Source organism: Engystomops pustulosus, chromosome 3, assembly GCF_040894005.1.
Source record: "Engystomops pustulosus chromosome 3, aEngPut4.maternal, whole genome shotgun sequence".
Classification (NCBI taxonomy): domain Eukaryota; kingdom Metazoa; phylum Chordata; class Amphibia; order Anura; family Leptodactylidae; genus Engystomops; species Engystomops pustulosus.
The window spans coordinates 144,023,174-144,040,667 of record NC_092413.1 but is presented as its reverse complement, the minus strand read 5'-3'; the positions used below and the strand labels follow the sequence as shown (position 1 = coordinate 144,040,667).

General features: G+C 41.8%; 1 protein-coding gene and 1 long non-coding RNA gene across 3 annotated transcripts; one reads left to right on the top strand and one right to left on the bottom strand.

The window, feature by feature from the left end:
• Positions 1-2,242: 2,242 nt before the first annotated feature.
• On the top strand, positions 2,243-7,368 carry LOC140120565 (uncharacterized). The gene is made up of 3 exons (XR_011853876.1): positions 2,243-2,496; positions 5,026-5,182; positions 6,641-7,368. It is a non-coding gene; the product is annotated as an uncharacterized lncRNA (long non-coding RNA).
• Positions 7,369-10,997: 3,629 nt separating this feature from the next.
• CAMK2N2 (calcium/calmodulin dependent protein kinase II inhibitor 2) lies at positions 10,998-16,723 on the bottom strand. 2 transcript variants are annotated; one of them, XM_072142384.1, is made up of 3 exons: positions 16,125-16,723; positions 15,324-15,338; positions 10,998-13,948 (listed from the first exon to the last, which is right to left on the bottom strand). In XM_072142384.1, exons 1-3 carry the CDS (start codon positions 16,291-16,293, stop codon positions 13,878-13,880), a joined length of 255 nt encoding a protein of 84 aa, XP_071998485.1. In that variant the 5' UTR covers positions 16,294-16,723; the 3' UTR covers positions 10,998-13,877. The 2 variants fall into 2 exon arrangements, with proteins under 2 accessions (XP_071998485.1, XP_071998486.1); XM_072142385.1 differs by lacking the exon at positions 15,324-15,338 and having other exon boundaries at positions 16,125-16,719.
• Positions 16,724-17,494: the final 771 nt, after the last annotated feature.

Genomic DNA, 17,494 nt, shown 5'->3' with positions numbered 1-17,494 from the left:
CATGATCAGCAGGCCCAGTATAGACTTTACAAAGGTGTCTATGCTAGCTACACCAACATAGACTAAACAGACTGCTTATGTAACTGCAGAAAAATCCTGGGCTTTTACCATACATCCTTCATCGGCCTGTGGTTATCCCAAACAACAAGGGCCGCATCTGCCGTGAGGCGAGATGAAGGTAGGTAAGTATAAGTTATATTATTTTTAATGGCCAATGGCAGATGCGGCCCTTGTTAACTGTGGCCGAATGCTAATATAATGTTATAGGCCTGTGCCTATATATTTATATGGAACCAGATTCTTCTTATACTGGGGGGGATGTATATATTTACATGGCACCAGATTCTTCTTATACTGGGGGGCTGTGTATATTGATATGGCATCCAATGAATAGTGTCCAAAATAATGACCACACAAGTAACGTTGCAAAACGTATTACTTTTACTTTAATACATTCTTCTTTAGAACATTCATTTGTCCCATAACGCATGTAGTAACTTAGTATCTGCACATTTATATCAATGTCGCTTGCAACAATGTTATAACCTTGGATCACACGAGCCAGCTTCAATTTATCATTTCATTATAGTTCACCGATCTAGCGGAGTCGGTACATAAAATTGTAATATAAATGGAGACACTACCTCAATTAGACGCTATGCCGCGATCTAGCGAGCTCCATGTTGGCTGTGACGTATCGAGGGACACGCCCTCTTCCTCAGATGTTTGCTCCCTTTTTGGGTTAGATCATGGTTTTGACAGGCATATTTGTTTATAGAGGTAGAAAGGTTGCCGGCAATACAGCATAGTTTTGATCATGATGATATTATTATCTTTTGTAGGTGGTCAAGTTTTTGGTGTGGATACCCAGATATAATAACAGTGATAGAGACTTGTCTATAATCATCTTGGATATCTTAGTTTTGGTGAGCATTGGAAATTTATGAATGATGGACGGTACTTGGTGAAGAATTTGCCGAGCCAACACACAGCCTCAACACCCCCTGACAAAGCAGGCTGCGAAACGTGTTGGGGTGTCGGACAGAGTGTGATAGTTGGCAACATGGTGTCTGGTGGGTACTTGTGAGACCTAGTTATGGTTTAATTTTTCAGATTGCTTATGGTTGGGATATGGTATTTACCTATGGATATCCGTGATTTCCAATGCTCGAGTGCTTGTTTCGAATAACGAACCCCATTGAAGTCAATGGGAGACTCAAGCATTTTTCAAGGGGACCAAGGGTCTGCACAGGGAAGCTTGGCCAAACACCTGGAAACCTCAGAAAAGGATGGAAACACCACGGAAATGGACAGGAAACAGCAGGGGCAGCATGCATGGATGTCTCTGAGGCTGCTTAATCGCACCATTATGCCAAAATTATGGGCAACAGCATGGCCATGACAGAGTGACCGAATGAGGCTAGATAGCATCTAAAACATCCAATAATTGAAATCAGAAAGCAAACTGAAATGCGGATTGCTGAATGTCCTGGTACTAATGTGAACAAAAAATCGTATTAGATTACGCCACAGGTGACGTACAGTACGCTTCACCGGCAGAGAGAATGTGGATTGGGATTTCTGGAGACTAGCTTGCTAAACAGTGTCTAATTCAATCAAACCCCTAATAAATTATCCCACTTAGCTGTTTGAAATGGATATGTGTGTCACCAAAAATAACGTTTGCAAGTCTCCCTGCAAATTCGTCACAATATGGTAGTAGCTGCACTACTAGTGCCAGCAAGCCCAGCCACAAAAAAAAAACAAAACAAAAAAAAAAAATAACGCTATTATAGCCCTAAGAAGGGCTGTTGGGTTCTTGTAGAATCACTCCTGCCTAACACTAAGCTAATATAACACCCTAACGCTTTCCCTGACCAGCAGCAGCTCTCTCCCTAACGGCATCCAGACAGAGAATGATCCGAGCAGCGCGGGCAGGGGCTAGTCTATTCCAGGGTCACCTGATCAGGCCAGCCAACCACTGCTATCGACGTGTAAGTGTACCACGTCATGCTGGGTGGAGTGCAGAGGCTCCTGGCTTGTGATTGGCTCTGTTTCTGGCCGCCAAAAATCAAAACGGCGGGAGATGCTGGCGAAATATTCGTCCGCTCAACGAGCAGTTGCGAGTATGCTAATGCTTGAACGAGCATCAAGCTCGGACGAGTATGTTCGCTCATCTCTAGTAATAATCCATTTGCATCTGGGTTCAGAGTCTAAGTAATTTTTTTTGTATTAAAGATTTGATATATTCAGCTATTGAGTTTGTTATGTGCACTCTTTTCATGGAGAAATTTGCATTTGTTGTGGCCCTCTGAACTGTGAACATTAATTATTGGACATTTTATACTGTAAGTGACTGTGGTATTTTTAGGGACGCTGGGTGGATATGTGCTGCACGGAGCTGAAGCTATCTGGCCGTGAATTCACCATTGATATGTCATGGATTGGAGAACCCAGAATAAAGTCCTCCTGATGGAAGAGATTGTCATCTATAAGGTACTAGATGCCACTAGTGACTCTCAGAACTTGTAGTCAGTCACACAATGTCAGCGTGCCTGCCTGTGGGGATGTTAATTGTTAGTAAAGTTTTCAGCATTTAGTGAACAGGAAGCGGGCACTGGAACAGGAGTGTGGGGGGGAGGGGCAGCATTTTAATAGTCGCCTCAGGCAGCAAATGGGCCCTGCAAACACCTCTCACTTTCTCACACTGTTCTATCAAAATATAACAAAATATTATTCCCGGACGTGATCACCATAATGGCATTTTTTGCTGTTCTTTTTTTGCTCTTTTCATTTTTAGGTCTTGACTTGGCCAATCTAACACCTGAATATGTTTATTTGTAAACCATTCCATTGTAGACTTAGCTTTATGTTACAAACAAACATTATAATTTTTTGTTGTGAGTTCAAGCCAAAAGGGATATGTATGTAAGCTAGCCGTAGCAGCTTCTACGGGGCCCGGGCGGCACAGTGGCCCGGGATGAACAGCCGAGACAAAATTTATAAATGCTATTTTCTCCATCCCTCCCTGCGTGCTGGGGCGATGAGACCGCCTTTGTACAGTGATACGGGTCCCTGTGTCGTCCCACTGTTCGTGTCCATCCACCTCATCTGTGCCGCCCCACTTGGCCTCTTCATTTGTGGCCACTCAGCCCGCCCACTTCATTTGTCGCTGACCGCCCGACAGCTCTAACAACGGCCTATTCTATCCACTGACAACGGGGCCGCCCTGCTCTGTTTGCCCCAGTTCTGTGCTCTGCTGTGTTGTATGTATGTATGTTGTACAGTACATACTGTATGTATTTGTGTATACACTGTATATAGCGTATGTATGTGTATATACTGCATGTATACGCAGTCTGTGTGTAAACGCTGTATATACTGTGTGTATGCATATATATACTGTATGTGTGATTATATGTAGACACATGCATGTAAATATATATTTATATGCATATGGTGTATGTGTGTTTCTGCTGTATATACTGTCTGTATGTGTGTATGCTGTATGAATATGCGTTATGTGTGTATACAATGTATATACTGTATGTATGTGTTTGCTGTATGTATATGCATTATGTGTGTATACACTGTATGTTTGTGTGTATATGCTTTATATACATTCAGTATGTGTGTGTATATAGTGTTTTTATTCTGCATTTATGTGTATACACATTGGGTGTATATCATATGTAAAAGAATATGATTTATGTATGCTATATTTATGTATAAAAACAGTATGTATGCAAATATATACTGTATGAATATACAGTATGAGTTTGAATACACTGTGGGGGTCTTTTACTAAGGGCCTGATTCGCGTTTTCCCGACATGTTACCCGAATATTTTCGATTTGCGGCGATTTTTCCTGAATTGCCCTGGGATTGTGGCGCATGCGATCGGATTGTGGCGCATCGGCATGCACGCGACGGAAATGGGGGGAGGGGTGGCCGTAAAAAAAAACGACACCTGGTGGACGTCGGAGGAACTGCCTTAGTGAATCCCGGCCGGACCCGAATCCACCACAGAGAACGCGCCGCTGGATCACGAATGGACCGGGTAAGTTAATCTGCCCCTGTATGTATTTGTGTATAAATGTATAAATGAGTACATAAATGTGTGCATATGAGTGTACATGGATACGTATTTATGTATGTGTCTATGAGTATATAAAAGTGAGTGTATGTTATGTGTCTGTATTTAAAGGGGTATTCTCATCTGGGCATTAAAATTTTATTTCATTAATCTGCCATATATATACATTTCTTTAATTTGATGTTATTAAAAAAAAATTACCTGTGTGAAGATAATTTCTCATAAATGTAGTCATTTGGACCCTTAGAAACCAGACTGTGCCCTTGGATACGGCCACCTCTGATGGAGGGATTGCACAAAGAAACAAAAGGTTTTTCTATATGAAATGTCCGGGAGTTACTACATGACCCACAGCCGTCCTGTAGAAATAAATGATGAATCTAGGAAGTCAGACAGGACTCAATAGCACATGTCTGACCACCGCTAACCGCTAACCAGGTGGTCGTAACCAAGGAAGCTATCTCGTTTCTAAGGGACAACATGGCTAAATTTGTGGGAAATTGTCTTCACACAGGAACATTTTTTTTTAACAACATCCTATTGAAGAAATGTTTACATATGACAAATGAATTTAAATAAATGGGAATGTACAGATGGGAATACCCCTTTAAGTGTGTAAATGTGATTGTATAAACGTGTGTGTATGTATGAATATTTTTTAAGTGGAACGGGGCCCCATGCAGAAACCTGCTATGGGGTCCTGCCTCTCCTAGTTTCACCACTGATCATGAACCCACGTATCCTTTTAGGCTTGAACTCACAGCATAATCTTATGTATTCGTAGTAAAATGTGACTGTTCATATGTGCTCCTGATCTTTTCTGTCTGGAGGATTTTATTCGCCTGAATGAATACACTGGGGAATAAATAAAAAAATATTTGTGTATTTCTGAGCTGCTGATTCCAAAAATACCTTCCATTTCTTTCTAGCAGCTCTAGTTTATGAAATGTTGAGCATTTCCATCAAGAAATAAGTACAGAATACAATACCGTGGACGATGGGATACACATATGATGGCTGATTACTGTTGGAGCATCCAGCGTGAAGTTCGAAGAACACCTCATCGCAGGAAATCAGAGATGCAAGGTTTAAGTGACTTGATGGAAAATCTCTAGCCTACAGTTACAAAATATGACACTAATTTTAAAAATTTCTTTGCCCAATATTAAGTGACCACTAGCTTAAACAGAATATAATAGATGCCAATGCCAACGGGTATCCCTTCCAGAATCAGGGCCCAAAATATAGTAAAAAACCATTCAACTTTTAAGGCACCAAAATTATTGTTCCTCAGTGTTATAGTTGTTTCTGTTTTTCCCTTTTTTTCATTGATTACACCATCCCTTTAACCTTGAGTATCTGTACTTACCTGTGCTAAAGTAAGTGATAAGACCCATCTTTTGCTATACATTCTTGTTTTTTAATAGATGCAACTTATTGGAGACACTTTCCCCAAGTACAAATCAGACAATGGGGCACATTTACTTACCCGGTCCTGTCGCGATCCCCGGGGTGTGTTGTGCGGCGCAATTCACTAAGATCGTGCGCCTGATATCCTGCATGTGTCGCTTCCCCGCTGAGGTCCGCCGGAGTTCACCATCTTCTTTCCAGTCTTGTGACACAATTTGAATTTTAAATCCCACGCTTAGTCCGAATCAGTCGGGTTGTCCAACGGCCTTGCCCCCCGATTTGTGTTGCAATAAAGTAGTCTTGAATGCGCCAAAATTCAATCGTGTGTGCCACAAACGGAAATAGTCGGGAAACCCGAGTTTTTGAGGGGCAAAAACAGGCAGGAATAGGACCTGCCCTATCTCTCATGGTGAACAATGCATCTGCATGTCTATGGCAGCTGTGAGCTATCTGCTGTTAGCTAGCTCAGGTCCATCATTCGCAGACACGTGTCTGAAGCCTGAAGTGTTATTTGTTTTTGCACCTCCAAAAGAGGACGTGTCACCCAGATATTCGGCACTAGGAGCTGCTTACTAAAGTAAGCAGCTCCTAGTGCTAAAATAAACGCTGCATTGTTACAATGATAGCGTCATCGGAAACCTTCAATAACGCTAACACTACTGCGCTGTACACTAGAAGTGCCGGACTGCTCTCAAAGCGGTCCGGCGTATTTATGAGGGGGCGGTCCGAGGCGTTGCCTCTTCTTCACACCACCCTACCCACTCATGCGGCAGTCACCTTCCCTAATCCCGCCCCCTCATGAAGGTTTCCCCCCTCATGGAGGTTTCCGATAACGCTATCATTGTAACACTGCTGTGTTTGTTTGTTACTTTAGTAAGCAGCTCCTAGTGCCGAATTTCTGGGTGAAAGGTCCTCTCTAAGCATTGTAGCTTAGCTCACTCATGATCAGCAGAAGGCTTATTGAAATTTTAGTACATTAAGATTTTTTAATTACATATTTTTTACCAATATAGTTTCCAATAAAAATCATTATAAAATCATTCAATAAATAAATTACAATGTGTAATAAAAAGTACAATAACCACCCAAAGGGGAATTTTATAAATATCTACAACTCCGCCATTTTCTCTCTAGGTATAAAGTTCGCAAAGCATCGGTCCAATAGAAATGTGAGGAGTTTCTTGTATCCCCAAAACCCTATAAAAAGGGCATCTCAATAACCTACCCAACCTTGGTTGACCTTCATGCCCCCACTTCAGTTCCCTAGAGGGAAAAATGCGAAAGTGAATTCCAACAGCAATTTACAGAAAAACAGTGGAGCACAGCCATAATTACTTGTAGCAAGGCATCAAGATGTGTTATCCACTTGGAGACAGCCAGAAAACTGTTATACAGATGGTACCTTACCCCCTATAGACTCTCCAAAATGTTGCCAAACTCCTCTACTGTTTGTTGGAGATGCTCCCTATCTAAAGGATCTCTATTGCATATTTGGTAGTCATGTACTAATATTACCTCCGTATGGTCAAAGGTTTATAAACTGTTAGGGTACTGTTATATCCTCCACCTTGGGGCCCTCAAGTAGGTATTGGTTTAGAACAGAGAAAATCATACAGGTACCTTATGCATCATATTCTATGATCCGGGAGATAGAACACAACTGCACGATGGAACGGCTTCTTGCCCTCCGCACAAACTAAAGGATCCTGTCATATTATACCTCTCTATACTTACAGACAGCTCATCTGGAAATTTCCGGTCTGTAATTGTTATGGCTTAACAGTTTGTTTTCCTGGTTGTACTTCCTAATATAACAGAGAGTCTGGAAATGTATATACTGCTTTATATAGCAGGGCTGGTATCCTGTGCCTGGGCTTACTTGTCCCTTACATTTGTACATATTCTCATGTGTCATAAAATTCAATAAAACTTTTATGATAAAAAAGGTATATGAACCAGTGTTCTTTGAAGGTGCTTAGATATGAAGAGTTTTTTATGGTCCTTAGTATAGGACATTACTTTTGAAATCCTTGCAAACCCATTTAATTCAACAGTAAGCAATTGAAAAATACCTGGTTATAGAAACTAGTCTGCTCATTTGTGAAACAGGACCCTTTAGTCAAAATATTAGTCAAAACAATGTGCCATTCCATTGTTATTACTTTAGGAAATGTATGCTCTTACAAAACTTACAGAAGCTAGAAAAGTAGCTTTGGATGCTATCATAATTGAAGCTGTTTCCCAGTATAAAGACTGCCAAAACATCTCCAGAAAAGTAGCTAGTGTCAAAAGTCAAGACTTGATAGGTGGGACAGAAGAGCACTTCTTTGTAGCCAAGAAATACAAAACATGGCCCATCATGTTTTTTGGCTACAAATTGATGAAAAACTCTTCTGTGTCTGGAGTAAAGCCTTGACTTTCAATCATAGCTACTTCTGAGTGCAGATGTTGTGCCAGTCATCTAATGCTAAACAAAACAAAACAATCCAAAGCTAGTAAATAACTGCTCTTAGCTATAACAAGATAGAATGAGTTAACAAAAAATATTGTATGTGTATCTCTCTCTGACTGTCTCTAACTGACTGTCTCTGTGACTGTTTCTGTCTCTGACTGTCTCAGCCTGTGTTTATCTGTCTCCAATTTTCTGTCTCTGACAGTCTTTGTTGTCTCTGTTTTTGAATGTCTCCGACTGTCTCTGAGACTGTTTCTGTCTCTGTCTGCCTCTGATTGTCCCCAACTGTCTCTATCTTTGACTTTGTCTATCTCTGCCCATTTCTGTCTTTGAGTGTCTCTGAGCGTGTCTGTCTGTCTCTACTTCTGACCATTTCTGTCTCTGATTGATTGCCTCTGTCTGTCTCTCACTATCTCTGTCCGTCTCTGTATTTGTCTCTCACTGTCACTTTGTCTATGGGGTGATTTATCACAAGTGTCTGAGAACTGTAGAACTGTTTCAGTTGCCCATTGGAACCAATCAGAGCTCAAGTTTCATTTTCCCACAGCTGTTTATAAAATTACAGCTAATCTCTGATTGGTTTCCATGCGCAACTGGAACGGTTTTACCCCCTACATTTCTGATAAATCTCCCCCTATCTTTGTATCCCTGTTTATATTACCTCACACATAAGTGTCTTATACTCATTGCCTATAGTAATCAATCAAATCTCAGAGCTCATATTAATGACCTGTTGAAAAGTAGCAACCAATCACGGCTCAGCTTCTAACTGCCACAGCAGGCAGCAGACAATGGCTCAAAATCTTCAAAGTTGCCTTTTTTTCATTTGATTACTGCTTAGCACACTCCTGACATTCTCTTAATGAGCTTCAAGAGGTAGTCACCAGAAAAGGTTTTGACATCACAGGTGCCCTGTCAGGTGTAATAAGTGGGATTTCTTGCCTTATAATGGGGTTGAAACCATCAGTTGTGTTGGGCAGAAATCATGTGGATACACGGCTGATAGTCCTACTGAATAGTCTGGTAGAATTTGTATTATGGCTAGGAAAAAGCAGCAAGTAAAGAAAAACAAGTGGCAGTCATTACATTAAAAAATGAACGTCAGTGCGAAAAATTGGAAAAACTTTAAAAGTGTCCCCAGTGTAGTTGCAAAAATATATATATATATATATACTGGAGATCAAAATTAGAGAATAACAAACAATTTCCTGAATGTCCAAGTCATTGTGTAGTCCTATGTGAATAAATCCTAAAATAAGTAAAATAGCAGTGATTTAAGCTTTTTTCATAAATATTCTTCTAAAGGGCAGAATAAAAATGTAAATAGAAAATTCTAAAAGAATACTGATAAAAATTACAGAACCTGTTCAGATACCTGCAAGTTATTGGTGTTATAGGCCAAAGGGATGACCATATCAGCCATAGCAAGAGAAGTTGGTTGTTCCAAGTCTGTGATTTCTAGATTGTTGCATCTTTACAACATCACAAACGCATTCAAGTCCCCCAAGAAGGCTGGTTGCCCTCGAAAGACAAATGCACCCGCGATTGCTCGCCATTACAGCAGTGAATAGGGTAAGGATCTGTCTCCTCATACAGTGTCATGATGTTTAAAGGGGTAGGCTACTCTTTTATATAAATTTACTATGTGACATTACTGCCTTAATAATAACCCCTTAATGCTCACCAATTCATTCATTATCCCTGATGCTTTCATTATTGCTATTTGCAGACTCTCTGTGCACTCTGTATGATGTTAGTTTGCAGTTCTGAACACTAATAAATAGGAGGGCCTTCAGATGTCTCACAGTTAATTTTAGTGATGAAAGCAAATTTTATTTATTTGTATATGATAGGAAACATTACATTCATCAACAAACTGTGGAAAACTGAATGTAAGATGTGTAAAGAAGTCAGTGAAAGGTGGTAGAGGAAGTGTCATTGTTTCAGGAATGTTTTCTGCAGCAGGAGTTGGACCTCTCATATAGCTACATGCAGAGTGAATTCACATGTGTATGAGCACCTTCTTCATCAACACATGGTTTCTTCACTCAATCAGCCAGCAATTTCCAGGCAGGACAACGTCCCCTGTCACACTCCAAAGCAGTTCCTTGAAACAGAAAACAATGAAAGAATGAAATGGCCTGCCTACAGTCCTGATCTAAACCCAATACAAAACTTTTGGAAAAACCTTGGTTACAAAGTTATGGCCCAAAAACCCTCAACAGTCACAGAACTGCAGATGAGGCTGATAAACGAGTGGAATAAAATCACATCGAAACAATGGGGGTCATTTACTAAGGGCCCGAATCGCGTTTTTACGTCGGGTTACCTGAATATTAGCGTTTTGCGACGATTTCCCCTGAATTGCCCCGAGTTTTTGGCACACGCTATTGGATTGTGGCGCTTCGGTGCCGGCATGCATGCGAGGGAAATCGGGGGGGGGGGGGCGTGGCCGTAAGAAGACCTGGCGGATTCGGAAAAACCCCTGTATTTAAAAAAAAAAGTGTCGCTTGACACGCACTTACCTGCACCCAGCAATGGATCGTGAACTCCAGTGAACTCCGACAGACTTCAGCACAGCAGCGACACCTGGTGGACATCGGGCGCACTACTTTAGTGAATCACCGGAAGACCTGAATCCTCCACAAAGAACACGCCGCTAGATTGCGACAGGACCGGGTAAGTAAATCTGCCCCAATGTGAGAGACTAGTGATGTCCTGTGGTCGCAGATGTACTGAAGTCATTCAAAGCAAAGACCTGTGCACTTCTTACTGACTTCAAAATAAAGGTTTTATGTTGATATACTTTGGCAATTTGGAAAACAATGTTCTAGTGACATGGTGTACCCTATCAAATGTTGTTCGATAGAGATTATATTATTTCTGAAAAAATCAAGTGATCAAACATTGTTCTCCAGTGTATGTATATAAATTCACATTGCTTTTCATTCTGCTTACCTTATGGAACGCAGATGGATTTTGCTATCATTTTCTTAACCATGAAATCAGTTGAATTTCCAAGTAAAACAAACACACTAATTCTCAGTGGTGATCAGTTTATTGATTTATTCACCAAATACAGTTGAAATGGCATTAATGTACAATGAGTCATTCTCAGAATGGCACAGCATTGCCTTATAGGAATCAGAAAATGGAATATATTAATTCAATCTTAAGTCCATGCACAGGATTTATAAGCTAAAAAAAATGAAGAAAAAAAAACTGAAAAAAAAACCCAATAAAAAAAAAAGAAAAGTAGAAAATTAAAAACACAACTATTACGTCCCCTAAAAGAGGCGGTTAACAGCTGTTACCTCACATTCAGAGAGTGGATTCCTGAAACTATCCCTTGGTGTAAGGTAGCAGTATAAAATGTCCACACTATTTCAACTGGCCAGAAACCTTTATTTCGTAGGTCACCACCAGCAGTGATTGTAGACGGAGATGATAGTGCCACCACCAGGATGTGACTATGCCCACCCTTAACATCAAGTGCTGCACACTTACAGGACCAACATGTCTCAGGTAGCAACTCGAAATCTAGAAAATAGGACACCTGTCACTATTCTTAAAACTATGGGGATAATTTCAGGGTATATCCTTAGCTGCATTTGTAACAATTAAGTATAGTACATTGGGTTTTAAGGTGCCTAGGAAAGACCTGCTATATCTTATAGGTTTACTCACACAGTAGTCATATAAATGTATACGAAAGTGAAATTACATTTTGATGACACAGTGTCTCTTAGCTATAACTTGTAGAGTATTGTATTTCAGGTAGAGGCGGCCAAAGAGATTTAGTGTTATCTCTTCTAAAGGTATCTTCTCACATGTTAATATTCCCTGGGTATTGATGGAAACACTGATAGTTTCTAACACCATAAAATTACTGTATTCTCTCTCCGGATACATCTATTTTAGTATTTATTTCATTACCATAGAAATAAAAGTTTTTGTTTACATCTTTCCTTAAAACTATGTGTGGGGTATTTCCCCTGTTATTCCTCCGGAGTAAATTAAAAATAAGGTTAACAATTTTCTTATCACAGGGGCTTGTCCCCAAAAAGTCAGCGGGGTAACACTTGTCCAGTTGTCTATATATTTATACATTTCGAGAAGGAATAACGGAAGGAAAGTACAGAAGGAAAGTAAAAGAAAAGATTCCCAGGGCAAATATTTACTAAAGTAGAGCGGAGAGGGCTATTTTAAGGTTTAGGCTTACCTCTATGAGAATTCCATTGCTGACATAGTGGGGGAGTGTAATCCTACTAAATCAAATTTTTCCCCATTGACTTCTTCTAACCAAAACTGCCTGGAAATAGTGCAGCCTGATGGCCTGATATTAGCCATCAAAAACCTGTGTGTGTGTATATATATATATATATATATATATATATATATATTTATATATAATTTTTTTTTCCATGGTTGCAATGTAGAAATACGTGCACCTCTAGCTCAAAAACTGAAAGACACTGAATGTAAAATGAACACTTGCTACATATGCGGTATGCAGATATGAATATAAGGAAAACTATCCAGTGTAAACATTTTCCATACATGAAATGTGCAGCATATTTCTACATATGCACTTAGGTAAAGCTGGCACATATATAATATATATCAAGTTTAGCGCCATATAAAGCATTGTATAGCTATTTAAACATATACTATATAATACATGTATAAGGGACACATCTCCGACATGGAACAACATGTCCTAGTAGCAAGCAGCATATTGATGTAAAAATTCTATCAAACAATGGCAAACATACCATCAGCAGGTTGGCTCAGTTCTTACACATTCGTGGTGGTGGCAGCAGTATGTTACATAAAGGCCTGATGAAGACTCCCCCTCCTCAGGTTACTGCTCTACATTGCCATCCAGTTGACCGCCAATCACTCGGCTGCATCTCTGATGTGACATTACACAGTCACCAGCATATATCAGAATTCATATTAATAACAAAGAGTTGTTTATAAAAATACAAATGTAAAGGGTTCCTGATAAAAAGGAGCGTGCTAGGAAAGGGTGGGATCCAGGATGGATTCGGAAGCTCATGCAAGAGATGGAGCAAATTAAGTCTTATTCTTGCTTGGGATTGGACAGCAAAAGGACAGCCTGTGCCTGCTCTGCGCCCTCCAGCTGCTCTGCTTCCGACCTGCTGGTTTCTTGAACATGATGGGCAAGATGAAAGGGAAAATGGGTGTTTGTCCAGTCTCTTATTGTTCTGATGCTGGTTTACTGGTTGACTGGAGGGGCATGGTATTAATAATTATCGATCATCCTATGTATATATAGGTATATATACATATACCTATATATACACATGACTATAGATATATAAACACAGCCGTGCAGATGGGCTCCCTTTGGGTCCACAAATACGCACACAGCTAAAAATTATTACTTCACTAGAGACACATATTGTCAGCAGAATAAAGTGCATTTCTAATAACCTACAGCCTCTGGGATGTACATTGTGAGTCAGGAGGAGGAGGCAGCACCTGGCAAGTTTTGGAGTTGATAGGCACAAACTCCATGGTGCTCCAGTCTACAAGCACCTTCTTGGCACACAGGCAGATGCTAAGGACAACAACACCCATTCTGCATTCTGGGGTTGGCTTTTAACATGGATTGATAGGCTCATCACTGCCACCAGAGCCCAGGGTGAAGGACAGTGACAAGGGGTATAAAAAGGTGCTGAAATGAACATCTCCACATTGGAGGTCATTGGCGTGGTTTGAGTGGAGTGGGGAGCCAGATGGCACCATCAGGAGACCTGCAGAGGGTCTGGATCAAGGTGGAGGGTGGAGATTTGCCAGCAGCCTCAAAGCCTTTCCTTCTTCTCCATGTCCACAAACATGCACAGCCAAAAGTGCTTACAAATCAGGGTGGAGAGCAGCCACTTCCACACCTTATACTCCGGAGGGAGACTTGTCCGACACCCCCTTCAGCACCTCGTCTATTCTGTCATCTTCAATAACAACTGAAGAAAGGGAGAAACATGGGGTTGGGTATCAACAAGCTGGAGCAGAGCATACCAAGATAGGTGAAGATGGGAAGGAGAGATGACATGGAGAGACATGAGATGCTGAGAAATAAGATGAGGAGGAGGTGAGGGCTTGAGAAGCAAGGAAAACAACATGTGCATTCACTCCTACACTGCAGTTTGCTGGAGTCTAGCAATGCACACACTTATGGACACAAGGATGCATACACGTGTAAACAGAAACAATTGCATAGCTAGATACAAAAGATGCATATATGTACAGCCAGGAAATTGTGCACTCACCTCTACAGTTCTAAGGCCTATACAGTGATGTCAGTATCTATCCTGCTTCTATACCTGTTCTCTTCATGCCTTCATCAACATGATCGGCTGGTAGGGTACATATTCTCAACCATTGCTAATTGAAAGCTGCCATAATAATCTTATCCACACTGGACCATGTTCCAATGCAAATGATGATAGCATTGGCTACTATAGTCAATACTATATATAGATAATAATGTGCAGAACCAAATTAATGGATGAACTTTCATAGAATCTGAACTAAGAATAGCTGATCATTGTGATTCAGTTCTACTCTAACTTTACAACCATCTCATTTAGATCTGTTGTGTAGAATTTCCTCCCTCTTATGTTCAGCACTGATGGCATCATAGAAACTGAAGAGAGAACCATGGTTCCCCCAATCCTGTACCCCACACTGTGGCCAACGGGGGCCATGTCCCTGATGCTACACTTGTTGCTAAGTCCTTGGGTTTAACCAGTAAAGGGAAAAGAACGGCTATGATAACAGTGCACAAGCTGGTGGGCAGAATACACAATGCACCAATGTGCTCTATATTAAATGCTTTACATACATATTTTTGGTAAATTTTTCTTCTTGATATTGATTACCATCACACAATTGATGTGTTTAATAAAATATAAGTAGCCACATCTATGGCAAGTCCTATGTTTGGCTAATGCAGTATCTAAAATGGACCCATAACCCCCGTTCTCCCAATAAAACTGAACAATGCCATTCTGCAGTTCAGATATCCATTCCCTCCTATGTAGCATTAGATCTATCAGCAGAAATAGATCTCCTCTAATGCATAGACAGTAGCAGAGCACAGGGTTAATGGTCTTGTGTGACGTTTGGTGACCCCCATCTAGAAGGTGAGAGCACAACTTCTTTACACTTCATTGGAAAACAAACAGCACCTTACAGACACTACTGGTAGCAGAAACTGACCGCTTGAGGAGCGTGACAACGTACACTGCGTATGTGTGCTTCTCTGTGTACAGATATACAAACCACACGTATGCACAGAGAATATAGAAATATATAGGCACGCTCTGAGATCAGTACCTTGGACAGTGTCAGCTCCAAGAGAGAAGAATGCACAACAAAACAAGGCATTATAGGTGTTAGTAAGTGTATAGTACATAGTAAGCTCAACATGTTCATCTACCTGTCTGCATCCAGTGTGCTTTCTCTATAGGGAAAAGCACCCCAATATAATAGTATGACAATTGTATGACCATTTCATCCTGTATGCCACCACCCCTTGCTATGCATTTCATTCATATACCATACATTAAGGAAGTAGACCATTAGAGCATGATGTATGTCCCCCCTTATCTACAGAGCAGGGGGGCACAGGAGATGGGCAGAGGATAAATCACAGTAAACACATGGTATAACTCACTGTCTATAGCTACAAGTGCTTATTATAAAATACACAGTGTGCCATATAGACCAGCATACATTAGCCATGGTGGGTATAGAGGTGCCCAGCCCTGCTCTGTACATATAGGGCAGACATGACTGGCAGGGGCTATATAACATCATATTATACAGGAGACTGATATTCATCATGTTCTGCTCGGGCTGAGTGATGGATCCACGCACCCTCCTCATTGTCATCTCTTACACCCCATGATCACACAGCATCACCCTCACATAGACATGAGGAGTCATCACCCATGGCGGAGGAACATGGGGTCTGGGGATGAGGCACAGACAGAAGAGGGCGATGACATGGCGGATATAGGTGCAGGGTAGTATATAGACATGGATGATAGATATACTGCTCGCCATGGATGCGGTTTCTGTGCGGTATTTCCCCTCTATGAGTACATGATTATGTGGGCATAGGACCCCTCTTACCTCTCTTGGCTCTTCCAATCTGCCCCAATTTCGGGGGTCTCTTCTGCTGGTTTCCCCCATAGAAGGCGCTGGTGTCCTGGAGGCGGCAGCTGAAGGAGATCTGCCCCACCTCGGTGTCAGAGCCATAGTGCCCCATCTTATCCTCGCTGTAAGGGAGAATCTCAGACATGGTGACAGCACCAGAGCCGAGTACTGCGGCGTGAGGGCTGCGGATCCTGCGGTGGCGGCTGCCCGGGCACACAATCCGTATTCTGGCTGCTCACACTGCAGAGGATGAATGGGCTGCGGGCGGGGGAATACGGGCGTACAAGGCTGGCGGGCTCCTCTCCCCAGCTCCTGAGGAAACGTCTGAGGAGAATCTGAGAGGTTCTACATCATAAAGGGGAGCAGTGTCCCGGTGACGTCATGTGAGGGGGTGTGTGACATCAGGAGGCGAGTGCGGAATAACAATGACACTGCAGCAAAACAAGGAATCAACTTCGCAGAAACAAACCCCAGAGAACAGAGGCGGCCGGGCGGGCGGGATCCTGCTGAGGAGGGGAGAGCTGCAAGCCCCGGGTGTCATGGAGTATCCTCAGGGACCGGGGACACCCGGCGCCTGTCACATGCCAGTACGTGGGACATGGTGATGACTGGTCGGGCATGTGTCATGCTCCACACCAGAGCTTATCAGTCACCACTGTGCCAGACACATGTCCGGGGCATGCAGTCTGTCACATATGTGCTCACCATCACATCTATTAAGGAGGGTTCATTATACCAAAAGGGAAAAGTAGATGCCTGGATCTGTCCCAGAATAAAGGACAACCACGTTTCTGACATTTTGTGGTAGTTTCTAGAGAGGAAATGTCATGCTTTACTTGAAGGGGCTGTGCAACAATAACAACAGGATATTTGGGAAGTGTATAAGCTCTGGGGTACCCCACTGATCACAAATCAAAGGCCCTTATGGTCCCATCTCCACCCCCTGTTTTAATGCAGGGGTCATCTAATAGTCCATCCAAACGCAGATCACCGGACACCTGTTTTTGTGACTGGTGGGATTTACCAGCAATTACATATATATGAATAGCTGATGAGTTGTTATTGTGGGATAATCCCTCCTTGGTCCTGTCCTCAATCGCAGTGTGGGGTAGGAAGAATCTGTCTGTCCTGCTGCACCAGGGATACCAAGGTTATTCCACACCCTGCGTTGTCTATTGTAAAATTCACAAAAAAATCTTCCTTAACAATGAAGTTATTATGGAAATGGTGATGCCTCTTTGTTCAACACTTTTCCCAAGAGAAAAAAAGGAACCGCCCTGATGCACCCATTTTTACTCAGACCCGTTGGTGACAAACCTATGGCACTAGTGCCAGAGGCGGCACTT

Coding starts and splice junctions, on each gene's coding strand:
- CAMK2N2 (XM_072142384.1), bottom strand. CDS start 16,293: ATGTCTGAGATTCTCCCTTACAGCGAGGATAAGATGGGGCACTATGGC.